Source organism: Rhinoderma darwinii, chromosome 3 (genome assembly GCF_050947455.1).
Source record: "Rhinoderma darwinii isolate aRhiDar2 chromosome 3, aRhiDar2.hap1, whole genome shotgun sequence".
Taxonomy (NCBI): Eukaryota; Metazoa; Chordata; class Amphibia; order Anura; family Rhinodermatidae; genus Rhinoderma; species Rhinoderma darwinii.
The window spans coordinates 397171555-397195650 of record NC_134689.1 but is presented as its reverse complement, the minus strand read 5'-3'; the positions used below and the strand labels follow the sequence as shown (position 1 = coordinate 397195650).

Genomic DNA, 24096 nt, shown 5'->3' with positions numbered 1-24096 from the left:
CTCACAATAAACCACACATAATGTTCCATCACAACCTCTCCCCTCATATAATAAGTGAGCTGGCCATGTGGCCTACACAGGCCGCTGGCCACCTCACTTGTAGTGCACACTGCTCCACTTTTGACAGTTCATTGTACGACCGCAGAACAATTCACACCAGTTGCCGGGTTCCTCGATTGGCTCAGGGGTGAAGGAAAGTCTATGGCTCTTCTTGCTGGGACAGTCCATCAGGTATGGCTGTCATTTTTTGAGAGCCCATACGATGGCAAGGCACCCTTTTTCAATAGTAGCATAGGCAACTTCCCTATCCAGTAGTTTACGACCGATGAAAGCAACTGGATGCTCATGCCCAGCCGCGTTTATCTGGCTAAGAACTGCTACAATCCCGTAGGTGGACGCATCTGTCTGCACAAGGAAACCTGCGCTTGTAGTCTGGTGCGGCCAAGACAGGGGCAGTGGTAAGAGCCGTCTTTAAAGAGGCTCTGTCACCAGATTTTGCAACCCCTATCTGCTATTGCAGCAGATAGGCGCTGCAATGTAGATTACAGTAACGTTTTTATTTTTAAAAAACGAGCATTTTTGGCCAAGTTATGACCATTTTTGTAGTTATGCAAATGAGGCTTGCACAAGTCCAAGTGGGTGTGTTTAAAAGTAAAAGTCCAAGTGGGCGTGTATTATGTGCGTACATCGGGGCGTTTTTAATACTTTTACTAGCTGGGCGCTCTGATGAGAAGTAACATCCTCTTCTCTTCAGAACGCCCAGCTTGTGACAGTGCAGATATGTGACGTCACTCACAGGTCCTGCATCGTGACGGCCACATCGGCACCAGAGGCTACAGTTGATTCTGCAGCAGCATCAGCGTTTGCAGGTAAGTCGATCTTACCTGCAAACGCTGATGCTGCTGCAGAATCAACTGTAGCCTCTGGTGCCGATGTGGCCGTCACGATGCAGGACCTGTGAGTGACGTCACAGATCTGCACTGTCAGAAGCTGGGCGTTCTGAAGAGAAGAGGATGTTACTTCTCTTCAAAGCGCCCAGCTAGTAAAAGTATTAAAAACGCCCCGATGTACGCACCTAATACACGCCCACTTGGACTTTTACTTTTAAACACACCCACTTGGACTTTTGCAAGCCTCATTTGCATAACTACTAAAATGGTCATAACTTGGCCAAAAATGCTCGTTTTTTTTAAATAAAAACGTTACTGTAATCTACATTGCAGCGCCTATCTGCTGCAATAGCAGATAGGGGTTGCAAAATCTGGTGACAGAGCCTCTTTAATGCTGTAAAGGCTTTCTCGCAAGCAGGTGCCCACTTCACCATCCTTGGCATGTTTTTGCGGGTCAGGTCATTAAGCGGCTTTGCCAGGGCACTGAAATGAGAAACAAATTTTCGGTAGTAACTAGCGGTCCCCAAAAAGGCCAGTACTTGTTTCTTAGTTTGTGGGGTTGGCCAGTTGCTAATGGCTTCTACCTTGGCAGGCTCAGGTCTTAGGGTCCCACCTCCTACTCTGTGCCCCAGATACTGCACCTCAGCCATACCCAACTGGCATTTATTAGGGCGAATTGTCAGTCCTGCTGCAAGAATATGGTCTAGCACTATGCCCAAGTGTTTAAGATCTTCCTCCCATGATGTGCTGAAAATGGCAATATCATCCGAGTATGCTCAGGCAAAGTCCTGACACTGTTCTAGCAGCCGGTCTACCAATCTTTGGAAGGTTGCTGGGGCATTTTTCTTCCCAAAAGGCATTCCCAGGAACTCAAGACTCCAAAGGGAGTAATAAACGCAGATCGCTCCCGGGCATCCTCTGTTAGGGGTATCTGCCAGTACCCCTTGCTCAAGTCAAATGTAGTTACAAATCGAGCACTGGCCAGCCGATCCAGTAGATCGTCAATCCGGGGCATAGGGTACGTGTCACTTTTGGTGGCATCGTTTAGGAGCCGATAATCTATGCATAATCGCGTTGTGCCATCCTTTTTTGGCACCAGTACCACAAGGGAGGCCCAGTGGATCTGGGATGGCCTAATAATCCCAAGTGGTTTCATGTCCGCCAGTTCACTCTTGATCATGTGCCGAACGGCCTCTGGAACTCAGTAGGGGGCCTGCTGGATGGGGCGTTGTCCTGGAGTTTCCATATGGTGACTGGTGAGCGTTGTCCGTCCAGGGGCTGAGGAGAAAGCGGAAGCTCTCGGTCCCAGCAAGGCGAGAATATCATCCTTTTGGATATCTGACAGATGGAGTCCTAGGGGCACTTGGTTCAGAGTACCCCCAGCTCGAACCAGATGCAGAAGGTCCGGGAGGGAGTCGTCTCCTTCCTTATCACTAGGGGGACAGCAGATGGCCAAAACAGGCAGGGACCGGTCGTGGTACACTTTCAGCATGTTGATGTGGACAGTCTTTTGTCGCCGGCCACTAGGGTCCATGGCAATGACGTAGTTAGTGTCATTAAGTTTTCGGATAACTCAGTAAGGATCATCCCATGTTGCTTGTAGCTTGTTGGCAGGGACAGCGACAATCATGAGTACTTGTTGTCCTTCAATAAACACACCGGTCCTGGCTTTCCGATCATACCAGGTCTTCTGGCGGTACTGGGCCTGTTGCAGGTGTTCTTTAGCCAAGGTAGTTAGTCGTGTAAGGCGATCTCGAAATTCTAGAACATACAGAATGACAGGCACTCCAGTGTCGGTGATATCTCCCTCCCAGTATTCCTTTAGAAAGTTCAGGGGCCCACGGACCTTCCGACCATAGAGCAGTTCGAAAGGGGAAAATCCGGTTGACTCTTGGGGTACCTCCCAGTAGGCAAACAGGAGATGTGGCAAGTATTTCTCCCAGTCCCATTCAGTGTCTTCAAAGGCGCGTAGCATATTTTTTAGGGTTCCATTGAAACGTTCACACAGTCCATTGGTTTGGGGGTGGTGCGAATGGGGTGGTGCGAATGGCTCGGATGCCACAGGCGTGCCAGAGAGAATGGACCAGGTCGGACATAAATTGATTTCCTTGATCTGATAGAATTACACTGGGGAACCCTACTCGGGTAAAGATGGTAACAAGAGCCTCTGCTACCTTCATGGCTGTAATGCTGGACAGTGCCTCAGGATACCGGGTGGCATAGTGCACCACCGTCTGGATAAACCGTTTCCCTGTTCTGCTGGGGTGCGCCAAAGGTCCTATTATATCCACAGCTACACGCTGAAATGGCTCCTCAATGATTGGCAGGGATTGCATGGGTACCTTGTGACGGGCACCTGGATGTCGCATCCGTTGGCACACATCACAGGTATGGCAGTATCGAACTACTGATTGTGAAATGCCAGGCCAGTAAAAGTTGTGGGTGAGTCTTTTCTCTGTCCGTTTCCTACCTTGATGACCCAATAAGGGGATGTCATGAGCCAGTTGGAGTAGCTGCAGCCTATACTTTTGAGGGACAATGAGTTGGCTGGTAGTCACTTCAGGGATGACCCCACCCCGGGCCTCTACTAACCGATAATACAATCCCTTATCTCTGGTGAGCCTATCCCCATTCTCTCCCTCCTGCCCAGTTTCTGCCCGTAGTTTAATAGCTGCCAAGGTTGGATTACCTTCTATTTTTTGCCTAAACTCTTCCCGATCCCAAAAGTCTCCCAATGTAGAAGCAGTAGATGCAGCTCTTACCAGTTCAGTTGGGGGTCCTGGAGGCTGCTCCACAGTCAATTCCGAAACTCTCTGTGCTTGGGCAGCTTGGTTATGGGTGACAGCTCCCACAAAATGGCACTGTAATTCCCCAATGTCATTACCAAGGAGAACATCCGCGGGAAGTCCCCCCATAACTCCAATCCAACACAGTCTTTCCCCGTGACCATAATCCAAATGTACAGCAGCCTTCTGGATATATTTGCGAGTACACCCTGCCAATGCGATTGGTATTCCTGGGCCGTGATGAATTGCCTCTGGTCGAACCACATGGGGGTCAGCAACGGTCAGGAACGCCCCAGTGTCTCTAAAGCCAGTCACCTTGTATCTATCAATCAAAACATCCTGCAGATGGTGCTGCCTTTGCTCTGGGTAATTTTGCGCAAGGGGCTGCATGCCATATACGCCAGAGGGGGTCTCCGTGGTGCAGGGTTCGGTAGTCCACTCTGGTGGGGGTGGTGGTAACTCTTCCTCAGGCAGGATAGAGTGCACAAGATGCCCAGGGGGAGGAGAAAAAGGTCGGAGCTCCCTTCGATTTCTTGAGGGGCACCTAGACTGTAAGTGGCCAGGCTGACCGCACCCATAACACTTCCTTTCTGAGATCCCTCTATATCACGGTCGGAATTGTGTGTTCCCCCGGATTGGTTGGCATGGTTGTCATTGGCCTGCGGATGGCTTGAGGGGCGTATATGACAGGAGGTGGCCAGGGGCTGGGTTAGGTTGAGGTTTATTGTCCAGCAGCCTCCTCCACTGAGGTTTGATGGTAAGTGCCTCATCAGCCAGGGCTGCAGCTCTATTCAATGTTGGTGGCTTACGTTCGCAGACCTATTTCCGTATTTCCTGGGGGCACTTGGTATAAAACTGTTCTTTCAGGAACGCTTGCAGAATATTGTCCACAGTGAAGGCACTCTCCGCTTCCAGCCATCTTCGACACGCCCGGGATATTTTATGGGCATACACTACCGTTCAAAAGTTTAGGGTCACTTAGAAATTTCCTTATTTTTGAAAGAAAAGCACAGTTTTTTTCAATGAAGATAACATAAAATTAATCAGAAATACACTCTATACATTGTTAATGTGGTAAATGAATATTCTAGCTGCAAACGTCTGTTTTTTAATGCAATATCTACATAGGTGTATAGAGGCCCATTTCCAGCAACCATCACTTCAGTGTTCTAATGGTACATTGTCTTTGCTAACTGTGTTAGAAGGCTAATGGATGATTAGAAAACACTTGAAAACCCTTGTGCAATTATGTTAGCACCGCTGTAAACAGTTTTGCTGTTTAGAGAAGCTTTAAAACTGATCTTCCTTTGAGCTAGTTGAGAATCTGGAGCATTACATTTGTGGGTTCGATTAAACTCTCCAAATGGCTAGAAAAAGAGAGCTTTCATGTGAAACTCGACAGTCTATTCTTGTTCTTAGAAATTAAGACTATTCCATGCGAGAAATTGCCAAGAAACTGAAGATTTCCTACAACGGTGTGTACTACTCCCTTCAGAGGACAGCACAAACAGGCTCTAACCAGAGTAGAAAGAGAAGTGGGAGGCCCCGCTGCATAACTGAGCAACAAGACAAGTACATTAGAGTCTCTAGTTTGAGAAATAGACGCCTCACAGGTCCTCAACTGGCAGCTTCATTAAATAGTACCCGCAAAACGCCAGTGTCAACGTCTACAGTGAAGAGGCGACTCCGGGATGCTGGCCTTCAGGGCAGAGTGGCAAAGAAAAAGCCATATCTGAGACTGGCTAATAAAAGGAAAATATTAATATGGGCAAAAGCACACAGACATTGGACAGAGGAAGATTGGAAAAAAGTGTTATCGACAGACGAATCGAAGTTTGAGGTGTTTGGATCACACAGAAGAACATTTGTGAGACACAGAACAACTGAAAAGATGCTGGAAGAGTGCCTGATGCCATCTGTCAAGCATGGTGGAGGTAATGTGATGGTCTGGGGTTGCTTTGGTGCTGGTAAAGTGGGAGATTTGTACAAGGTAAAAGGGATTTTGAATAAGGAAGGCTATCACTCCATTTTGCAACGCCAAGCCATACCCTGTGGACAGCGCTTGGTTGGAGCCAATTTCATCCTACAACAGGACGATGACCCAAAGCACACCTCCAAATTACGCAAGAACTATTTAGGGAAGAAGCAGGCAGCTAGTATTCTATCTGTAATGGAGTGGCCAGCGCAGTCACCAGATCTCAACCCCATAGAGCTGTTGTGGGAGCAGCTTGACCTTATGGTATGCAAGAAGTGCCCATCAAGCCAATCCAACTTGTGGGAGGGGCTTCTGGAAGCATGGGGTGAAATTTCTCCCGATTACCTCAGCAAATTAACAGCTAGAATGCCAAAGGTCTGCAATGCTGTAATTGCTGCAAATGGAGCATTCTTTGACGAAATCAAAGTTTGAAGGAGAAAATTATTATTTCAAATAAAAATCATTATTTCTAACATTGTCAATGTCTTGACTATATTTTCTAGTCATTTTGCAACTCATTTGATAAATATAAGTGTGAGTTTTCATGGAAAACCCAAAATTGTCTGGGTGACCCCAAACTTTTGAACGGTAGTGTACATCCTAAAAGAACCTCCAGCAGTACAGGGAGGGTCTCGGAATTGGGCCCGATGTGAGTCTGGGGTGACGGCATAGTAGTCCAAAATAGTTTGTTTCACAATGTCATAGTCCCGGTTCCACTGTGCGTCTAGGGTCCGATATGATTCTGCGGCTCTCCCTTCAAGGAGCCCCACTAAAACACGCATCCAATCAGAGATGGGTACATCCAGCAGGGTGCACTGCTGTTCAAAGTCCTGAAAAAACCCTTCCACATCCCCAGTTTCCTCATTAAACCGCTTGCATTCCTTCCGTGTAACCCGTAAAGTTTCCCGGATTCTCCGGTTCTCACCCCAGGTAATATTCTGCCCTCTTTTCGGCCTCCATTGCAGCTTGTCTCTGTTTTGCCATGTGAGCAGCTTCCAACTTATATTCCGGAGTAACAACGGATACCAGAGCTGCCATTTCCTCCTCGTACCACACCAACCATTGGCTTTTAGTGGTAAGAGCCCCTGTCTCCAGATCATGTCCTTTCGCCACCTGTGAGGAGGTCACCTTGCTAGCACTCACTAGTAGATCAATTAATGGCTCTTTAGACAGTACCTGGTAGTTCAGGCCAATAATAATTGGATCTGCTTGGTTTGCTGGTCTGCACTCTAGCTGAGTGATGGTGGTGCCTCCTGATGACCCCTTGTGGGGACTGGGCAATGAGAACACTTTATGTCTTGTGGACTGTACCTCTGACTCATCTGATCTGATTGTCCATAGGCTGGATACACGACCTGTAGTACCTGATTACAGAGTCATTCCTCTGCTGAGGGCTCACAATAAACCACACATAATGCACCATCACACCAGTAAACCCCCCCCCCCCCAAAAAAAACTACTACCAAGCAAAATCTACGCTCCAAAAGCCAAATGGCGGTCCTTCTGAGCCTGACAGTGTGCCCAAACTTAGATTTTTATTTTCATGGCCTAATTCCACTAAAGTCAGTAAAAAAAACTGTGTGGTCAAAATGCTTACTATACCCCTCGATAAATTCCTTGCGGGGTGTAGTTTCCCAAACGGGGTCACTTTTGTGGGTTTTCCACTGTTTTGGTCCCACAGGGGCTTTGCCTCCGAAAACCATTCCTGCTATATTTTAACACAAATCCAAATCGCAGTCTTTCCCTTCTAAGCCCTGCCGTGTGTCCAAACAGCCGTTTATGACCACATGTGTATTATTTTACTCGGGAGAAATTGCTTTACAAATTTTGTGGTGCTTTTTTCCCTTTAGTCCTTGTGGAAATTAAAAAAAATTAGCTAAACCTACATTTTCTTTGAAAAAATTTAGATTTTTATTTTCACACCTTAATTCCAATAATTTCTGCAAAAAACTTGTGTGGTCAAAATGCTCACTATACACCTAGATAATTTCCTCAATGAGTGTAGTTTCCAAAACGGGGTCACTTGTGTGTGTTTTCCACTGTTTTGGTCCCTCATGGGCTTTGCAAATGTGACATGGCCTCCACAAACCATTCCTGCTAAATTTGAGCACCAAAAGCCAAGTAGCACTTTATCCCTTATAAGCCCTGCCGTGTGTACAAACAGTAGTTTATGACCACATATGGAATATTGTTTTACTCGGGAGAAATTGCTTTACAAATGTTGCAGTATTTTTTCCCCTCTAGTCCTTGTGGAAATGAAAAAAAAATTAGCCAAACCTACATTTTCTTAGAAAAAATTTACGGCCTACTTCCAATAATTTCTGCAATAAACCTGTGGGGTCAAAATGCTCACTATACCCCTAGATAATTTCCTTGAAGTGAGTAGTTTCCCAAATAGGGTCCCTTTTGGGGAATTTACACTGTTTTGGCACCGCAAGAGCCCTTCAAACCTGACATGGTGCCTAAAATATATTATAATAAAAAGAAGGCCCCAAAATCCTCTAGGTGCTCCTTATGCTTCTGAGGCCGGTGCTTCAGTACATTACCACACTAGGGCCACATGTGGGATATTTCCTAAAACTGCAGAATCTGGACAATAAATATTGAGTTGCATTTCTCTGGTAAAACTTTCTGTGTTACAAAAAAAATGGATTAAAAATGAATTTCTGGAAAAAAAAAGGAAATTTGTAAATTTCAACTCTACATTTCTTCCTGTGAAACGTCTGAAGGGTTAAGAAACTTTATAAATGTTGTTTTGAATACTTTGTGGGGTGAAGTTTTTAAAATGGGGTGACTTATTAGGGGTTTCTAATATATAAGGCCCTCAAAGACACTTCACAACTGAACTGGCCCCTGTAAAAATAGCCTTTTTATTTTTTTTTGAAAATGTGAGAAATTACAGCTAAAGTTCTAAGCCTTGTAAAATAAAAGGATGTTAAAAAAAACGATGTCAATCTAAAGTAGACATATGGGGGATGTTAATTAGCAACAATTTTGTGTGGTATAACTGCCTGTCTTACAAGCAGATACATTTAAATTTAGAAAAATTCTAATTTTCGTAATTTTTCACAAAATGTTGGTGTTTTCCATAATTGAATACTGAATGTTTCGAGCAAATTTTGCCAGTAACATAAAGTCCAATGTATCACGAGAAAACAATCTCAGAATCGCTTTGATAGGTGAAAGCATTCCGAAGTTATTACCACATAAAGTGAAACATGTCAGATTTGAAGAATGAGGCTCTGTCAGGAAGGTCAAAAGTGGCCAAAGAGGGAAGAGGTTAATAACTCCACTTGTTCACAAGCCACTTAGTCAATCAACCTCAGTTATGCTGGTCCTAACAGGACAATGGAGATCTAGCAAACTTAGTGCTTGCTCTGGTTTCTGCAACTTGGCAACCAATCAAACTTATTTGGGTGCTGCCTAGCAAACACAGGCTTTGCAAAAAATATAATGGGAAACAGTTTTTTCAGACTTTTCCTAAGGCCTCAATCCATTTCATGGATTGAGTTTTCTTCAACAAACATTGAAGACAGGTGTTCTAGGGGAGAACTCAGTCCGATATTTGGCATCCTAAGGGCTGATTCAGACGTGTGTGGCGTTTTTGCGCACGCAAAACACGCAGCGTTTTGCCTGCGCAAAAGCCACTTACCTGCTCCGTGAGGCAGCATCATATGATGAGCGGCTGCGTGCTTTTCGCGCAGCCGCCATCATTTATGACACGCCATTCGGATGTTTGTAAACAGAAAATCACGTGGTGCTTTTCTGTTTACATTCATCCTTTTGACAGCTGCTGCGCGAAACAGGCAGTTCGCACGGAAGTGCTTCCGTGCGACCTGCGTGGTTTTCACGCACCCATTGACTTTAATGGGTGCGTGTTGCGCAAAATACGCCGAAATATTGACCATGTCGCGCTGTCTGTACTGCCCCATAGACTTGTATTGGTCTGTGCGTGGCGCGTGAAAACCACGCGGCCCGCACGGACGCAATACCCATTAGTGTGAATCCAGCCTAAGGAGCATGCTGTCATCTGAATTAAATTATGTAGAATTCCTACGGAAATATACAAACACAGGAACATATGCGTAGCCCTGTTCACGAACATTCCCTATGTGATACAGAGGGAGAACAAATAAACTCTAAATACACTCATGTGTATGAAGTCTAGGGCAGGGACTAAACACAACCTTTTTATCACTTTATAGTTTCAGGAGCTTCAACTCTATCTATTCCTGCGGACTCAAGCTGCTGCTGGTGCAGCTGTTGTGCTAGCATAAGGATATGTTGACACTGCCTATTTTTGGCCATTTTTGGGCTGTAAACGCCCGAAAAATTGGAAGCAGAATACCTCCAAACATCTGTCCATTGATTTCAATGGGAAAAACGGCATTCTGTTCCGACGGGCCGTTTTTTTGCGCGACCATTTTTCAAAAAACGGCCGCGAAAAAGAAGTGCAGGTCACTTCCTGGGACGTTTTTGGAGCCGTTTTTCATAGACTCTAAAGAAAACAACTCCAAAAACAGCCGTAAAAAACGCAGCGAAAAACGCCGCCAAAATCGTGAGTGGCTTTAAAAACGTCTGAAAATCAAGAGCTATTTTCCCTTGAAAACAGCTCCGTATTTTCAGACGTCTTTGACTCAGCGTGTGAACAAACCCTCAGGCTGTGTGTAGCCCTGGCACTGTCAACATCTATCTCTCCCATAAACATGCATACCCAGATCGGCCAAGCATGCATGGTTTCTACCAGAGTGAAACTGGGATAAACCACTGCTGGACACTTTTGCCTGCTCTTATCTTCCACTTGAATAAGGCCTTATTCACACGAGCGTATTTGACGTCCGTGTTACGCACGTTAAAACAACGGACGTCCCACGGCCCTTTGCAATTCAATGGGGCCATTCAGACATTCAGTGTTTTTAACGCAGCGTATCCGCTGTGTGAAACTTACTGCATGTCCTATACTTGTGCGTTTTTTTGCGCATCACGCACCCATTAAAGTCAATGGGTGAGTGAAAATCACGGACAGCCCACTGACGCACATCCGTGTGCCATGCGTTTTTCACGCAACAGTTGCTAAAGATAATTAAGCCCAGCGTAATGTAGGCGCAGCCGTAATGAAGGAAGCGCATGACTAGGTGTTTGGGAGTTCTAGGCTATTATGTTCTAGGCTATTATGATTTAGGCTATATTTATAGGGATTGGAGGGTTATGTGAAAGGGGCATGGGGCAAAATGTATCTATATGTGGTGGGTGGAGAATAAAGTATATAAGTCCATGCGGGGAAGAGGCAGCCCTCTTTCCCGCTGGACAACAGGAGAAAGTTTTGTCCTGTTATTATATTTAAAAGAAAAATATACATATTAATATTTTCTACTTACCTGATGGAAGCGGCGATGGAGACAACGATGGCCAGGATCCGGGATGCAGCGATGCAGCACGGCGTGGGATGGCTGGATGCGCTGATTGCCGGGGCTCTTCCTCCGGTTCCAGCGGCTGGAGAGGAGAGTGAGGGACGCAGCAGCGGGCGTTCCAGGCCTCAGGAGAGGCCTTCTTCTGCAGGTGCACCTCGGTCTGGTCGGCGCCGAGGGAGCCCCTCCAGGGACCCTCCTCCTCCTGCTGGTCCGGAGCTGCACCCTGGCGACGGTCCGCGGAGGTCTGGGAGGAATCCCATCAGGCGGGCTAGACCGGAGGTGACAGGAGGGGGGGGGGCCGCGGCGGCCATCTTCCTCCCTCCTGTCTCAACGACGCCGGAAGTGGAGGCGGGACCGGATGCGCGCGCAAGACCGGATGCGCGCACAAGACCGGATGTGCGCGCTGGACCGGATGTGCGCGCATTACCGGAAGTGACGGCTTTCTCCGGCGCCGATGCTCCAGGTGCCGGAGGAGCTCTGCATGCCGACGTCCGGACTGCAAGACCGACACAGAGGAAGAGGCGAGCGGCCTCTGGATGGGGAGCGAGATCGCCTCCTGCAGGAGCAGGGAGGCGTGTGACAGCGACAGCGACCGGAAGGACCCGGGCAGCTTCGGTGAGTGACGCCGGGCCCCATCCGGACGAGGGGGGGCAGCGGTCTGCAAGACAAGCGGCGACAAGGAGATTTGTGTTTGACAGCCCTGCAGAAGGACTGGATCGGCAGGGCTGTCAGGCTGATGTCGCGCCACCAGCGGGTGGCAGGATCGTGGCTGGATATGTCGCGCCACCAGCGGGTGGCAGGACCGTGGACGGACCGCGTTCCGCTGGGCCTGGAGCTTCATCATCCAGAAGTGTGCGGAGCTACGGGGAGCGTGGGGTGCAGGAGCACCACTCCCCAGGATCGTCACGACCGACGCCAGGATTATCTGGAGTGGTGGACGCGTCCGCTGGGAGGTCACCTCAGGGACGTACGGGTGAGTTTACCACGGATGTGGTGCCGGGGATGTGTGGGGGGGATGTGGGGGGGATGTTGTCAATGTCACAGATGCAATTGTTGTTTAGAGGGATGCAGGAGTATTTTATGAGAACTGTGCCAGGCGTAGAGCAGTCGCCAGCGAGGGTATGGGGCGCTGCTAGTGAGGCGTCTGCTAGTGCGGCAGGGAGTGCAGTTGCTAACGAGGCGATTTCTGGTGCGGCTGCGGCAGGGATTGCGGGTGTTAGTGACGTGGCGCCGGTTGTGGGTGCCGTAGTGGCGGTGGAAAAAGCGGTTGATGCGGCGGCTAGTACAGTTAAGAAAGTGGTGGAGGATGTGCGTTTGGCAGATGCGGCAAAAGGCGAGGTTTATGTGTGCTTTGAGGGCCCGCTGGGGGCGCATTTGAAGGTGGAAATTAGGGAAAAGATCTGGAAAGATGAATATGTTGAGATTTTTTCTTTGCTGCCTTTAGAAAAGTTTAATTTGGACCGGTGGAAACCGGATGAAAGTAAGAAGGAGGAGGAGGAGCGGCGGCGGTATCGCTTGATTCCTCTGACTTTTGCGAATTGGTTACAGGCCTTCGCTATCTTGGCTAGTGTGGTGGGTGAGAAGGCGCCGGAGAACTGTTCGGCATTATTTTGTTATATGGATTCGGTAGGGGAGGCGTATCGTGTATACGGCGGTAATGCTTGGTTGCGGTATGACGAACAGTTTCGTCAACGGAAGTCGGTGCGCCCGTCATTGCGATGGGACCACAAAGATATCAGTTTGTGGATGCGGCTGATGTCTGCGCCAAAACAGGGGCAGCAGCCCTTTCGGGATGCGGCCGGCGGTCAGGGGTCAGCAGCGGGTCGGTCAGGATCCTCAGGAAAGGGGTGTTGCTGGCAGTACAACGAGGGGCATTGCAAGTTTGGCCCAGACTGTAGATATAAGCACGAGTGCTCCGGTTGCGGAGGCGCCCATGGTTTGTCCAGATGCTTCAAGAAGCATAAGGGCAGGCAGGGAGATGCTGAGCAGAAGAGGGGCGACGCCGGTGAGGGTGGAAAGGATGCTCCCGTTTTTAAGGGGGTATCCAAATAAGAAAGTGGCGGAGTTGTTGTGGTTAGGTTTTTCAGTAGGTTTTCGGATTCCTTGTACGTCAGCTGGACGTGATGGGGTAGTCCGTAATTTGTCGTCTGCTTTGGCGCGGCCTGATCTGGTTACGGATAAGCTGCTGAAGGAGGTGGCGTTGGGCCGCATGGCGGGTCCGTTTTCCTGCCCGCCTGTTCAGAATTTGCGGGTTTCCCCGTTAGGTTTGGTTCCAAAAAGGGAGGCGAATAAATTCCGCCTTATTCATCACTTGTCTTATCCGGAAGGCGAGTCAGTGAATGACGGCATTGATCCGGCATTGTGCGCGGTCAGTTACACTTCCTTTGATGCGGCGGTTGTTTGGGTTCGGAAATACGGGAAGGGCTCTCTGTTAGCAAAAACTGACATTGAGGCCGCTTTTCGTTTATTGCCGGTGCATCCGGATAGTTTTTGTTTGCTGGGATGTTATTGGCAGAAGGAATATTTTGTAGATTGTTGCCTCCCGATGGGCTGCTCCATTTCATGCGCTTATTTTGAGATGTTTAGCACGTTTTTGGAGTGGGTGGTCCGTAGGGAGGCGCAGGTGCAATCTGCGCTGCATTATCTGGATGATTTCCTGTTTATCGGGCCGCCGGGTACCTATGTGTGTGCAGGATTGCTACACACTATGGAGAGAGTGGCAAAGGATTTTGGGGTACCTCTGGCGCCTGAAAAAACTGAGGGACCCACGACGGTCATTAAGTTTTTGGGAATCATGATTGATTCAGATAATATGGAGTGTCGCTTGCCTGATGATAAGTTGCTGGAGATGAGAGGGTTGGTGGCGAGTGCGCTGCGCAGGAAGAAGATACAATTGCGGGACTTGCAATCCTTGTTGGGGCATTTGAATTTTGCTTGTAGGATTATGCCCATGGGGCGGGTGTTTTGCAGGCGGTTGGCGAGTGCTACCGCAGGGGTGCATTCCCCTCATCATTTCATTAGGTTGTCGGCGGAGTTGAAAGCTGATTTGTTGGTGTGGGGGGAGTTTTTGCAGAGCTACAATGGGCGGTCGGTGCTCATGTATCAGCCGGTGTCTAGTGGGGATTTGGAGCTGTATACTGATGCATCAGGTGCATGTGGATTTGGGGCTTATTTCCAGGGGCAGTGGTGTGCAGGAGTTTGGCCTGATACATGGCATGAATGTGGTTTTGTCCGTAACTTGGCTCTGCTGGAATTGTTCCCGATTGTGGTGGCGGCGGAGTTGTGGGGGGATTGTCTGCGGGACCGGAGAGTGCGTTTCGTATGTGACAATCTGGGTGTGGTTCAGGCTGTTAATGCGCAGACAGCTAATTCTCCGCCAGTCGTGCGACTATTGCGACATTTAGTTTTGAGAGGTTTGATGTTGAATGCGCATTTTGTGGCAGTGCATATTCCTGGGGTGCTGAATTCTGTGGCTGATTCCCTTTCTCGTCAACAGTGGGACAGGTTTCGTCTGCTGGCGCCGGGGGCGGAGTCTCATGGCCTGCCTTGTCCAGAGCATCTGTGGAAGGTGGTGTGACAATGGCGATGTCGCTCGTGGAAAGGTCTGTTACTGGGGTTACGTGGCAGAGGTACAGTGCGGCATGGCAGGTATGGGAGGCGTTGTTGGATAATGCGCAGGTGGGTATTGCAGATCGGCAGGCGTGTTTGTTGTATTTTATAGGAAAGGCGTACAGTGAGGGGTCGTCTGCGGCAACGGTTGCTCGGAGTTTGTCGGCCTTGGCTTTTTGGTTTAAGAAGAAAGGTGAGGAGGACGTGACTAAGTCCTTTCTGGTCCGGCAGGCAATGAAGGGTTTCAGGAGGGGTTCCGCAGTTAGGGATCTCAGGAAGCCGGTGTCATTTGAGCTGTTGGTAGCGATTTGTGATTTGTTGAGGGAGGTTTGTGTTTCAGCATTTGAAGCGCGGCTATTTACACTGGCCTTTTCTTTGGGGCGTTCCGGATATCGGAGTTGGTGTCGGCCAGTAAGAGTGTGGCAGGGGGCTTATTGTTCGCGGATGTGGATTTGGATGGCTCCTGCCTTTCTTGTTTGCTTCGTAGATCTAAGACAGATCAGGAGGGGAGAGGTTTTGTGGTGCGTTTGTATGAGTTACCAGGGTCGCGGGTGTGCCCAGTTCACTGTTTTCGGGAGTTTGTCGCAGTGAGGCCTGAGGGGCCGGAGTCTTTGCTGGTTCATGCAGATGGGTTGTCTCTGTCAAAATTCCAGTTTTCACAGGTGTTCAAAAAATGCATCCTGTTGTCTGGCAGAGGTGGAGCAGGTTTTAGCTCTCATTCCTTTAGAATTGGCGCAGCTACGGAAGCAGCTCGGTGGGGTTTATCCCCGGCGATGGTTAAGAAGATCGGTAGGTGGGAGTCAGACCGATATAGGTTGTATGTGCGGCCTCACTTGCTTTGAGGCGGTGGTGATGAGATGTGCTGGAGGTGGATATGGAGTAGTTACGTTGCTGTTTTGTGTTGTTTTAGGTGCAGGTCCCTGCTTGATTTGGATCATGGGGCACTCCTACGTGCACTGGGGAGGTGTGCGTGCAGATGTTCGTCCGGCCGGACGGCAGTTGGGCCTGGTTCACTCAGAGGTTCAGGTCAGATGGTTGGGTCTGCGGGGCATGCTGTGGTGTAGGCTGTTACCGGAGGTACAATTTTATGCAGGTTTGGACAGGGCGCCGGATATTTTGGTGGTGCACCTTGGCGGCAATGATTTGGGCATTCGGTCATCCAGGGATTTAGTGAGGGATGTGAAGATCGACCTTTTGCGGTTGTGGTCGTCTTTCCCAGGAGTGGTGATTGTATGGTCGGATATTGTGGCTCGTAAGGTGTGGCGGCAGGCACGTTCCGTCCATAGCCTGAATAAAGCGCGCGCAAAGGTCAACAAGGTAGTTGGCAGGTTTGTGGCACGCAATGGCGGTGTTGTGGTGCGGCATAAGGAGTTGGAGGGCAGAGAGGTAGGTTTCCTCAGGGCGGATGGTGTTCACTTAAACGAGGTGGGTCTTGATATGTGGACCCTGGACATCAAGGAGGGCATGGAAAAAGCCCTGCAGTTGTGGAGGGACAATCATGTGTAAGGGGTCACACATGATTGTCGTGGCGGTAGGAGGAGGGGTCTTTGGAGGCACGTAATGGTAAGAAGGAGAAGCAACAATGGAGATTGTTGGAAGAGAACTCGGGGCGTTTAACCCGGGATAGTATTGGAGGGGCTGGGGAGTGGTTACCCAGCTCATATATATTCCTGATGGGCAGGGTCCCATGGAAGGGAGAGAGAGGTCTTGGACATGGTTGGTGCCCTCGGGTCAGGTGCAGAACGGCTGTAGGGTAAGAGGTCCAGACCTAATAAGGAAACGATGGAGTTTGGTATTTAACGAGTGAAGTGCCTTCAAGGATCCTTTATCTGGAGTTGGGAAATAGAGCAGGATGTTATCATGGAGTTATGATGTGTTTATGGTTATGCTCTTTTATCAGAAAAAAGGTGTGTTTAATAAATGGCTGCTGTGGCCTTTACACCAAAATTCATGTGTGGTCTCTTATTGGGGTTTGGGGGGTTTAAGGTCGTAGATAGCGAAAGCATCAAACATACCTTAAGTCAAGTAAGCCCAGCGTAATGTAGGCACAGCCGTAATGAAGGAAGCGCATGACTAGGTGTTTGGGAGTTCTAGGCTATTATGTTCTAGGCTATTATGTTTTAGGCTATATTTATAGGGATTGGAGGGTTATGTGAAAGGGGCATGGGGCAAAATGTATCTATATGTGTTGGGTGGAGAATAAAGTATATAAGTCCATGCGGGGAAGAGGCAGCCCTCTTTCCCGCTGGACAACAGGAGAAAGTTTTGTCCCGCCCGCCCGCCCTCCCAGTACTTTTCTCCTGTTTATGGGAATTTGTCGGTTGGGGATTTTTTTTTGTCACAGTAGCGATGGCGGTAGGAGGAGGGGTCTTTGGAGGCACGTAATGGTAAGAAGGAGAAGCAACAATGGAGATTGTTGGAAGAAAACTCGGGGCGTTTAACCCGGGATAGTATTGGAGGGGCTGGGGAGTGGTTACCCAGCTCATATATATTCCTGATGGGCAGGGTCCCCAGGAAGGGAGAGAGAGGTCTTGGACATGGTTGGTGCCCTCGGGTCAGGTGCAGAACGGCTGTAGGGTAAGAGGTCCAGACCTAATAAGGAAACGATGGAGTTTGGTATTTAACGATTGAAGTGCCTTCATGGATCCTTTATCTGGAGTTGGGAAATAGAGCAGGATGTTATCATGGAGTTATGATGTGTTTATGGTTATGCTCTTTTATCAGAAAAAAGGTGTGTTTAATAAATGGCTGCTGTGGCCTTTACACCAAAATTCATGTGTGGTCTCTTATTGGGGTTTGGGGGGTGTAAGGTCGTAGATAGCGAAAGCATCAAACATACCTTAAGTCATGATGAGGGAAAAAAAAAACCTCCTTCAGTTTATTTTGCTGACATAGAATACGCGTGACATACGGATGACATACGCGCGTAAAATAAACGCAGACACACACTGTACATGGATGTCACACGGAAACTGCAACGCAAGAAAAATGCTGCGTTTTTTACACTCGCAAATCGGACACGTTCGTGTGAATAAGGCCTAAAGGATCAGCCAAGTGGAAATCCATGGGGCAGTTGGGAAGTCAGGTTACACATAAGGCTATGTTCACACGCTTAGCAAAAAACGTCTGAAAATATGGAGCTGTTTTCAAGGAAAAACAGCTGCTGATTTTCAGACTTTATTTTAGCAATTCGCCTTTTTCGTCGCATTTTTTACGGACGTTTTTGGAGCTGGTTTTCTATAGAGTCAATGAAAAACAGCTCCTCATACCTTTAGGCTGGGTTCACGCGACCTATTTTCAGACGTAAACGAGGCGTTTTATGCCTCGATTTACGTCTGAAAATACGGCTCCAATACGTCGGCAAACATCTTCCCATTCATTTGAATGGGTTTGCCGACGTACTGTGCCGACGACCTGTCATTTAAAAGACAGCTCGTCAAAAGAAGTGCAGGACACTTCTTGAGACGTAATTTGAGCCGTTTTTCATTGATTCCAATGAAGAACAGCTCCAAATTACGGCCGTAATTGACGCCTCGCAATACGCGAGTACATGCAATTACGTCTGAAATTTACGGAGCTGTTTTCTCCTGGAAACAGCTCTGGAATTTCAGACGTAAATGCAGTTATCGTGTGCACATACCCTCAGACTGTGAATGGATCCTGCTCACATCGGCTCACATTTACAAAGCAGTTTAAGCAAGTTTTTGCATAATCGGCGCCAAATAAAGTTGCAAGCGTTGACATGACAGAAATTTCTGGTAAAATCAGTTACTTTTCTCACCGCTCACTAAATTTGTAAAGTCACAAGAAAACTTTGTGTGCTCTCTAAATAGTAGTAGCCTAAAGGGTATCAAACTTTCAACAAATTTCTGACATGCCATAGTGACATGTCATAAGTTTTGATCGGTGTGGGTCCGAGCCCTGAGACCCCATCGATCGCTAGAACTAAGCGGCAGAAGTTCTCTGGAGCGCTGAGCCGCTTGGTTTCTGATGGCTTTTCATAGAAAGTCTATGGGCCCGTACACCGCTACATTGGCTTTCCGAAAAAAGCTGATCAGAAACCAAGTGGCTCAGCACTCACCCGAGCATTTCTGCTGCTTTGTTCTAGCGATTGGTGGGGGTCTTAGTGCTCGGACCCCCACCGATCAAAACTTCTTACACGTCACTATGACATGTCGGAAGTTTGTTGAAGGTTTAGATAAACTTTAAGAAGAAAAATAGGTGAAAATGGTGCAAACAGTGACTGACGTAACTATAGGGGTTGCAACGGTTGAAATTGCGACCGGGCCCAGAAGCCAAGGGGGCTCGAGACCCCCTGGACCACAAGAAAAGTAACTTGGGCCTATGTAATAAACTACACGGGCCCCTGTTACTTTAGTAACTAACAGTCCTTACCTTCCTCGTTCTGGAGCGCAGCGGAGATTCTGACGTCACAACGCTGTGCGCAGCACTGCACCCCCTTCAAAACAGCTGATTGGTGGGGGTCCCGGGAGTCGGACCCCGACCCATCAGCTATTGATGGCCTATCCTAAGGCTAGGCCATCAATGTTTAGGGACTGGACAACCCCTTTAAGCCTACCATCTGGTAGGCTTAGATACAGGGACACAGGAGACAGTAATCTTATGCTGTATAAGATTACTGTCTGCTGGGGCCCTGTATCTAAGCATCCTACCATAACCACATGATAGGCTTAGATACATGGCCCATGTGTGATCCTGTCTGATGTTCCCTGTATTTAAGCCTACCACATATTAGGCTTAGACACAAGGCTCCAGCAGACAGTAAACTTATACTGTATAAGATTACTGTCTGCTGGACCCTGTATCTAAGCCTACCTTGTGATAGGCTTAGATACAGGGTCCAACAAACTGTATCACACATGCACATGGGCCCTGTATCTAAGGCCCCATGCACACGACCGTAAAAACGCCCGTAATTACGGGCCCATATACTTCTATTAGCCACGGGTACCTTCCATTTGCGTACGGGAAGGTGCCCGGGCCGTTGAAAAATATAGAACATGTTCTATTTCAGGCCGTAATTATGGCACGGGCAGGCCCATAGAAGTCTTTACGGGTGGCTACGTGTGTGCACCCGTAATTGCGGGAGCGTTACTAGGCGACGTCAGGGGATTTAAATTTTTGAATAAAGAGAAGCAGAGAAAATGGCGTCTGAGCGATCATGTGACCCTTTTAAGGGGTTTGGACTTGATTGTGACACGGGTCCGTAAATACGGGTTAAAAATGTGTGATAAAGGACCCATATTTACACGAGGGAAAAATACAGTCGTGTGCATGGGGCCTTAGCCTGTATCCATATGTGTTACTAATGTTTTTTGTTTTTTTTTTGTGTTTGTGTTTTTTTTTACAGGTTCGGTCGTTGTACTACGTCGGATTAGAGGACTACTTCGAAGACAGCTTTTTTTATTATCAATAAAATGGTTAACAAGGGTTTTTTATTTTTTATTTCAATGAAATATTTTTTCCATGTCTTTGTATTTTTTTTCATCTTTATTACTACCACCTTAATAATGGCCGCTGGCTGATTGACAGCGTCCATTACTAAGACGGGGCTTAGTGTTAACTGGTGCAGAGGCTAACACTAACCCCCCCATTGTTACCCCGATACCCACTGCCACCAGGGGTGCCGATCCAGTACCCGACCATCTGTAGTGATGGTCGGCTACTGGGATGGCTGCAGGCTCGAATTATTAGGCTGGGAAAGCCCAAAACCAGTGGTTCTTCCCACCCTGGTAATGCCAGGGGGGGGGCCACATAATTATTTTTTTTTAAATAAATAATTGGAAAGAACAATGTAGGGTTCCCCCATTTTTATAACCAGCCAGATACAACACAGCAGGAGCCTGACATTACCAGGGTGGGAAGGGCCACTGGTTTTGGGCTTTCCCAGTCTAATAATACCAGGCTGCGGCCGCCCTAGTGCCCGACCATCACTACAGATGGTCGGGTACTGGATCGTATCTGGCTATTCACGGTACCCCTGGTGGTGGTGGGTACCGGGGTAATAATGGGGGTTAGTAATAGCCTCTTCATGTCTAACATTAAGCCCCGCCTTAGTAATGGCTGCTGTCAATCAGGCAGCGACCATTACGAAGGCGGTAGTAATAAAGTTTAAAAAAATAGGACATAGAAAAAAATATTTTATTGAAATAAAAAAAAAAAAACACAATCCCCATTAACCATTTTATTGAGAATTAAAAAAACGCTGTCATTGAAGTTGTCCTTGAATCCGAAGTAGTCCAACAACCAAACCTGTAAAAAACACACACACAAAAAAAATTTGTAACACATAAAAAAGCAAAACAATTAATATTCTTACCTTTCCTGGGTCCAGCGCTGGAGCCGCAATGTCAGCGAGCTGAGACCTATATCTAATCCTATCATGTGTGATACTGTCTGCTGAGCCACTGTATCTAATCCAATCCATAGCTATAGGGTCAGAGTGCTATAGATATGCTGTCTCCTACATACACATTTTTTTGTGGGGAATATGGGGCTATTTCCCCTGACGTTTCAAGACCTTAGTGACGCCCCTGGCTGCTAGTGCTGCATCGTTGGATCACTTAGGAGACCCAGCGATGCAGCTGAAAGCTGCGGGCCGCCGGCCATGAGAAGTTGGGGGGGGCGGATGGGCAATTAGAACATTTGCATCGGGGCCCATGAGCCTTTAGCTACGCCCCTGCGTGCAAATTTTTGTGTAATTATACACATGCTCATAACAGTCATAGATTTGATCTCCTGACAGGGTTCACAATGCATCAAATTTATTAAGAGGCGTTTGTTTTTTTTATTAATTTTGGCGCAAATACATTCTACGATCTCCTTTACTTAGACTGGTGTAAGATAAACCAGTCTTAGTAAATGTGGGTCATTGTGTATAGGGCAGATGGTACTGGCTATAAACGTACATACAGATCTATGAAGCTTGCATATATGTATGTGTACCAGGACGTGATGTCCCTCCCCAGCTAAAGTAGCAATTGTACACAATGAAGAAAGGCAAATCAAGCCAAATACTTTTATCGCCTATTGACAATTTACCCCGGAATCTGTGGTGATTCCCATAGACACAAGACTGTAACCCAATCCTGTTAAAATTGGAAATATACAACCCATAGTGGTGGAAGATTTCTCTGTAGCAGGTCATGGTAATAATTTCTAATTATTTAGCCTTCACACAATATCAGAGATTACAGTCTATAAATTGTGTTATTTTAGAAAGTATGGTGAAATAATAAAAAAATAAATAGTAATATGTTCCGGTGTTAATAATCTGCATTTAATTGTTTACTCATGGGTGTATGTGATTTTTGGCCACCTAAATGACTCTGTAGAGATTCGTTTTTGTTTTTCACTCCCCAACATATTTATATTAATCAGCTTTCAGCACATTATTGTGACTGCGTTAAATCCCTAGTATGCAGGTAGCTGGAGCAATTAGTAGGAAAGCCGCACAGAACATCCTCGGCCATGATTTACAGCGTGTGGCAAAGAAGGATTTTACCACCAGCTGTTAGAAAAAGGCTTTGTAGTCCAAAACACGATTTGCATCTCAATATTATATTTCCCGGCATTTATTGATGCGGAACGGCCACATGATCATTTTTTAATTTGGCAAAACCAAAAGTAAGACACCGCATGTCGCTGGCAAAAGCAAAAACCTTATATATCAGAATATAATATGTTTATTTCGTCACCAGGACTAGGCCTGTGACATATAGGAAGGAAATAGTAGTATACACCTTTCATGAGAGGGTCTTGAGTGTATGTCGAGCTGTCACTTTTTCTCTCCCAGGTGGCGGAACTGTCTCAGTGTCTGGAAGACAGAATGTACCAGATGTATGAACAGAACAACACACAACTACAGGTCAGGCTGCAGGAGCTCACGGAGATCATAGAAAGGATTGGGCAGCTGCAGGCTGAGCTCAAACAAGTCTGCCAGACTGTGGTTACCGTCTACAAGGACCTGGGCTTACAGCACGACAGCTGAGACAACAGACAGCAAGGAGCCAACATTCTGCAGGTTACGTTCTCCTCACCTTTTACATTTAACATTAGCTTTTTGGACTTTTACTTACCAGAAGTTGGAAATTTTCTTTTAAGCAATTTATTTTATGTTTTGCATTGCTCTATGTTTTATGTGCATGAAAATGAATTGGCAAATACCATACTACCTTCACTTCAAAATCTTTAAATAAAGAACATCAATTCTCAGGCACAAATTTTCAGTCTAGACAGAGTAAGGGCATGACCACACATGGCGGAATTCCTCCGCAACTGTCCGCATCAATGCCGCACAGAATCTGCGTTGCAGATTCTGCAGCGGATCTGCACAAAATGTGCAGAAAATTGATGCGGACTGGCCGCTGCGGACTGCAGGAAAAGTGCTTCTCTTCTCCCTATTCAGTGCAGGATAGAGAGAAGGGACAGCACTTTCCCTAGTGAAAGTCAAAGAAATTCATACTTACCGCCCGTTGTCTTGGTGACGCGTCCCTCTTTCGGCATCCGGCCCGACCTCCCTGGATGACGCTCCAGTCCATGTGACCGCTGCAGCCTGTGCTTGGCCTGTGATTGGCTGCAGCCGTCACTTACACTGAAACGTCATCCTGGGAGGCCGGACTGGAGACAGACGCAGGGAGTTCTCGGTAAGTATGAACTTATATTTTTTTTTACAGATACATGTATATTGAGATCGGTAGTCACTGTCCCGGGTGCAGAAACAGTTACTGCCGATCGCGTAACTCTTTCAGCACCCTGGACAGTGACTATTTACAGACGTCTCCTAGCAACGCTCCCGTCATTACGGGAGCCCCATTGACTTCCTCAGTCTGGCTGTAGACCTAGAAATACATAGGTCCAGCCAGAATGAAGAAATGTCATGGTAGTAAAAACAATACGCTCCGCAGCACACATAAGATCTGCGGACTTCATTGCGGAATTTTGACTCTCCATTGAAGTCAATGGAGAAATTCCGCCATGAGTCCGCAACCAGTCCGCCACTGCTCCGCAACAGACAGAGCATGCTGCGGACACCAAATTCCGCTCCGCAGCCTATGCTCCGCAGCGGAATTGTACGCATCGTGTAAACGAACACTGCTAAATTAAAGTGAAAGTCAATGGAGAAACGGCTCCGCTGCGGATTAACGCTGCGGAGTGTCCGCAGCGGAATTTAAGTGAAATTCCGCCATGTGTGAACCCGCCCTAAGGCTTCGTTCACATCTGCGCTAGGGCTCCGTTCCGATGTTCCGTTGGAGCTTTCCGTCGGAATGAAGCCCTGACAGACACAAACAGAAACCATAGGTTGATTTCAATGGTGACAGATCCGGTGTCAATGGTTTCCGTTTGTCTCCGTTGTACAAGGGTTCCGTCGACTGCGCTATTGATTCGGAGCCTGAGTGCAGATG

At 47.5% G+C, this 24096-nt stretch overlaps 1 protein-coding gene across 2 annotated transcripts in view; it reads left to right on the top strand.

The window, feature by feature from the left end:
• The window catches only part of SYCE2 (synaptonemal complex central element protein 2), a 70485-nt gene extending 47276 nt beyond the window's left edge, over positions 1-23209 (top strand). Inside the window, exon 4 of one of the 2 annotated variants that reach the window (XM_075859029.1) lies at positions 22488-23209. In XM_075859029.1, coding sequence (XP_075715144.1) covers positions 22488-22682 — 195 coding nt within the window. In that variant the 3' untranslated portion in view covers positions 22683-23209. The remainder of the gene's footprint in view (positions 1-22487) is intronic. The other variant, XM_075859028.1, reaches the window with a different exon arrangement.
• The last annotated feature ends 887 nt before the right edge of the window (positions 23210-24096 follow it).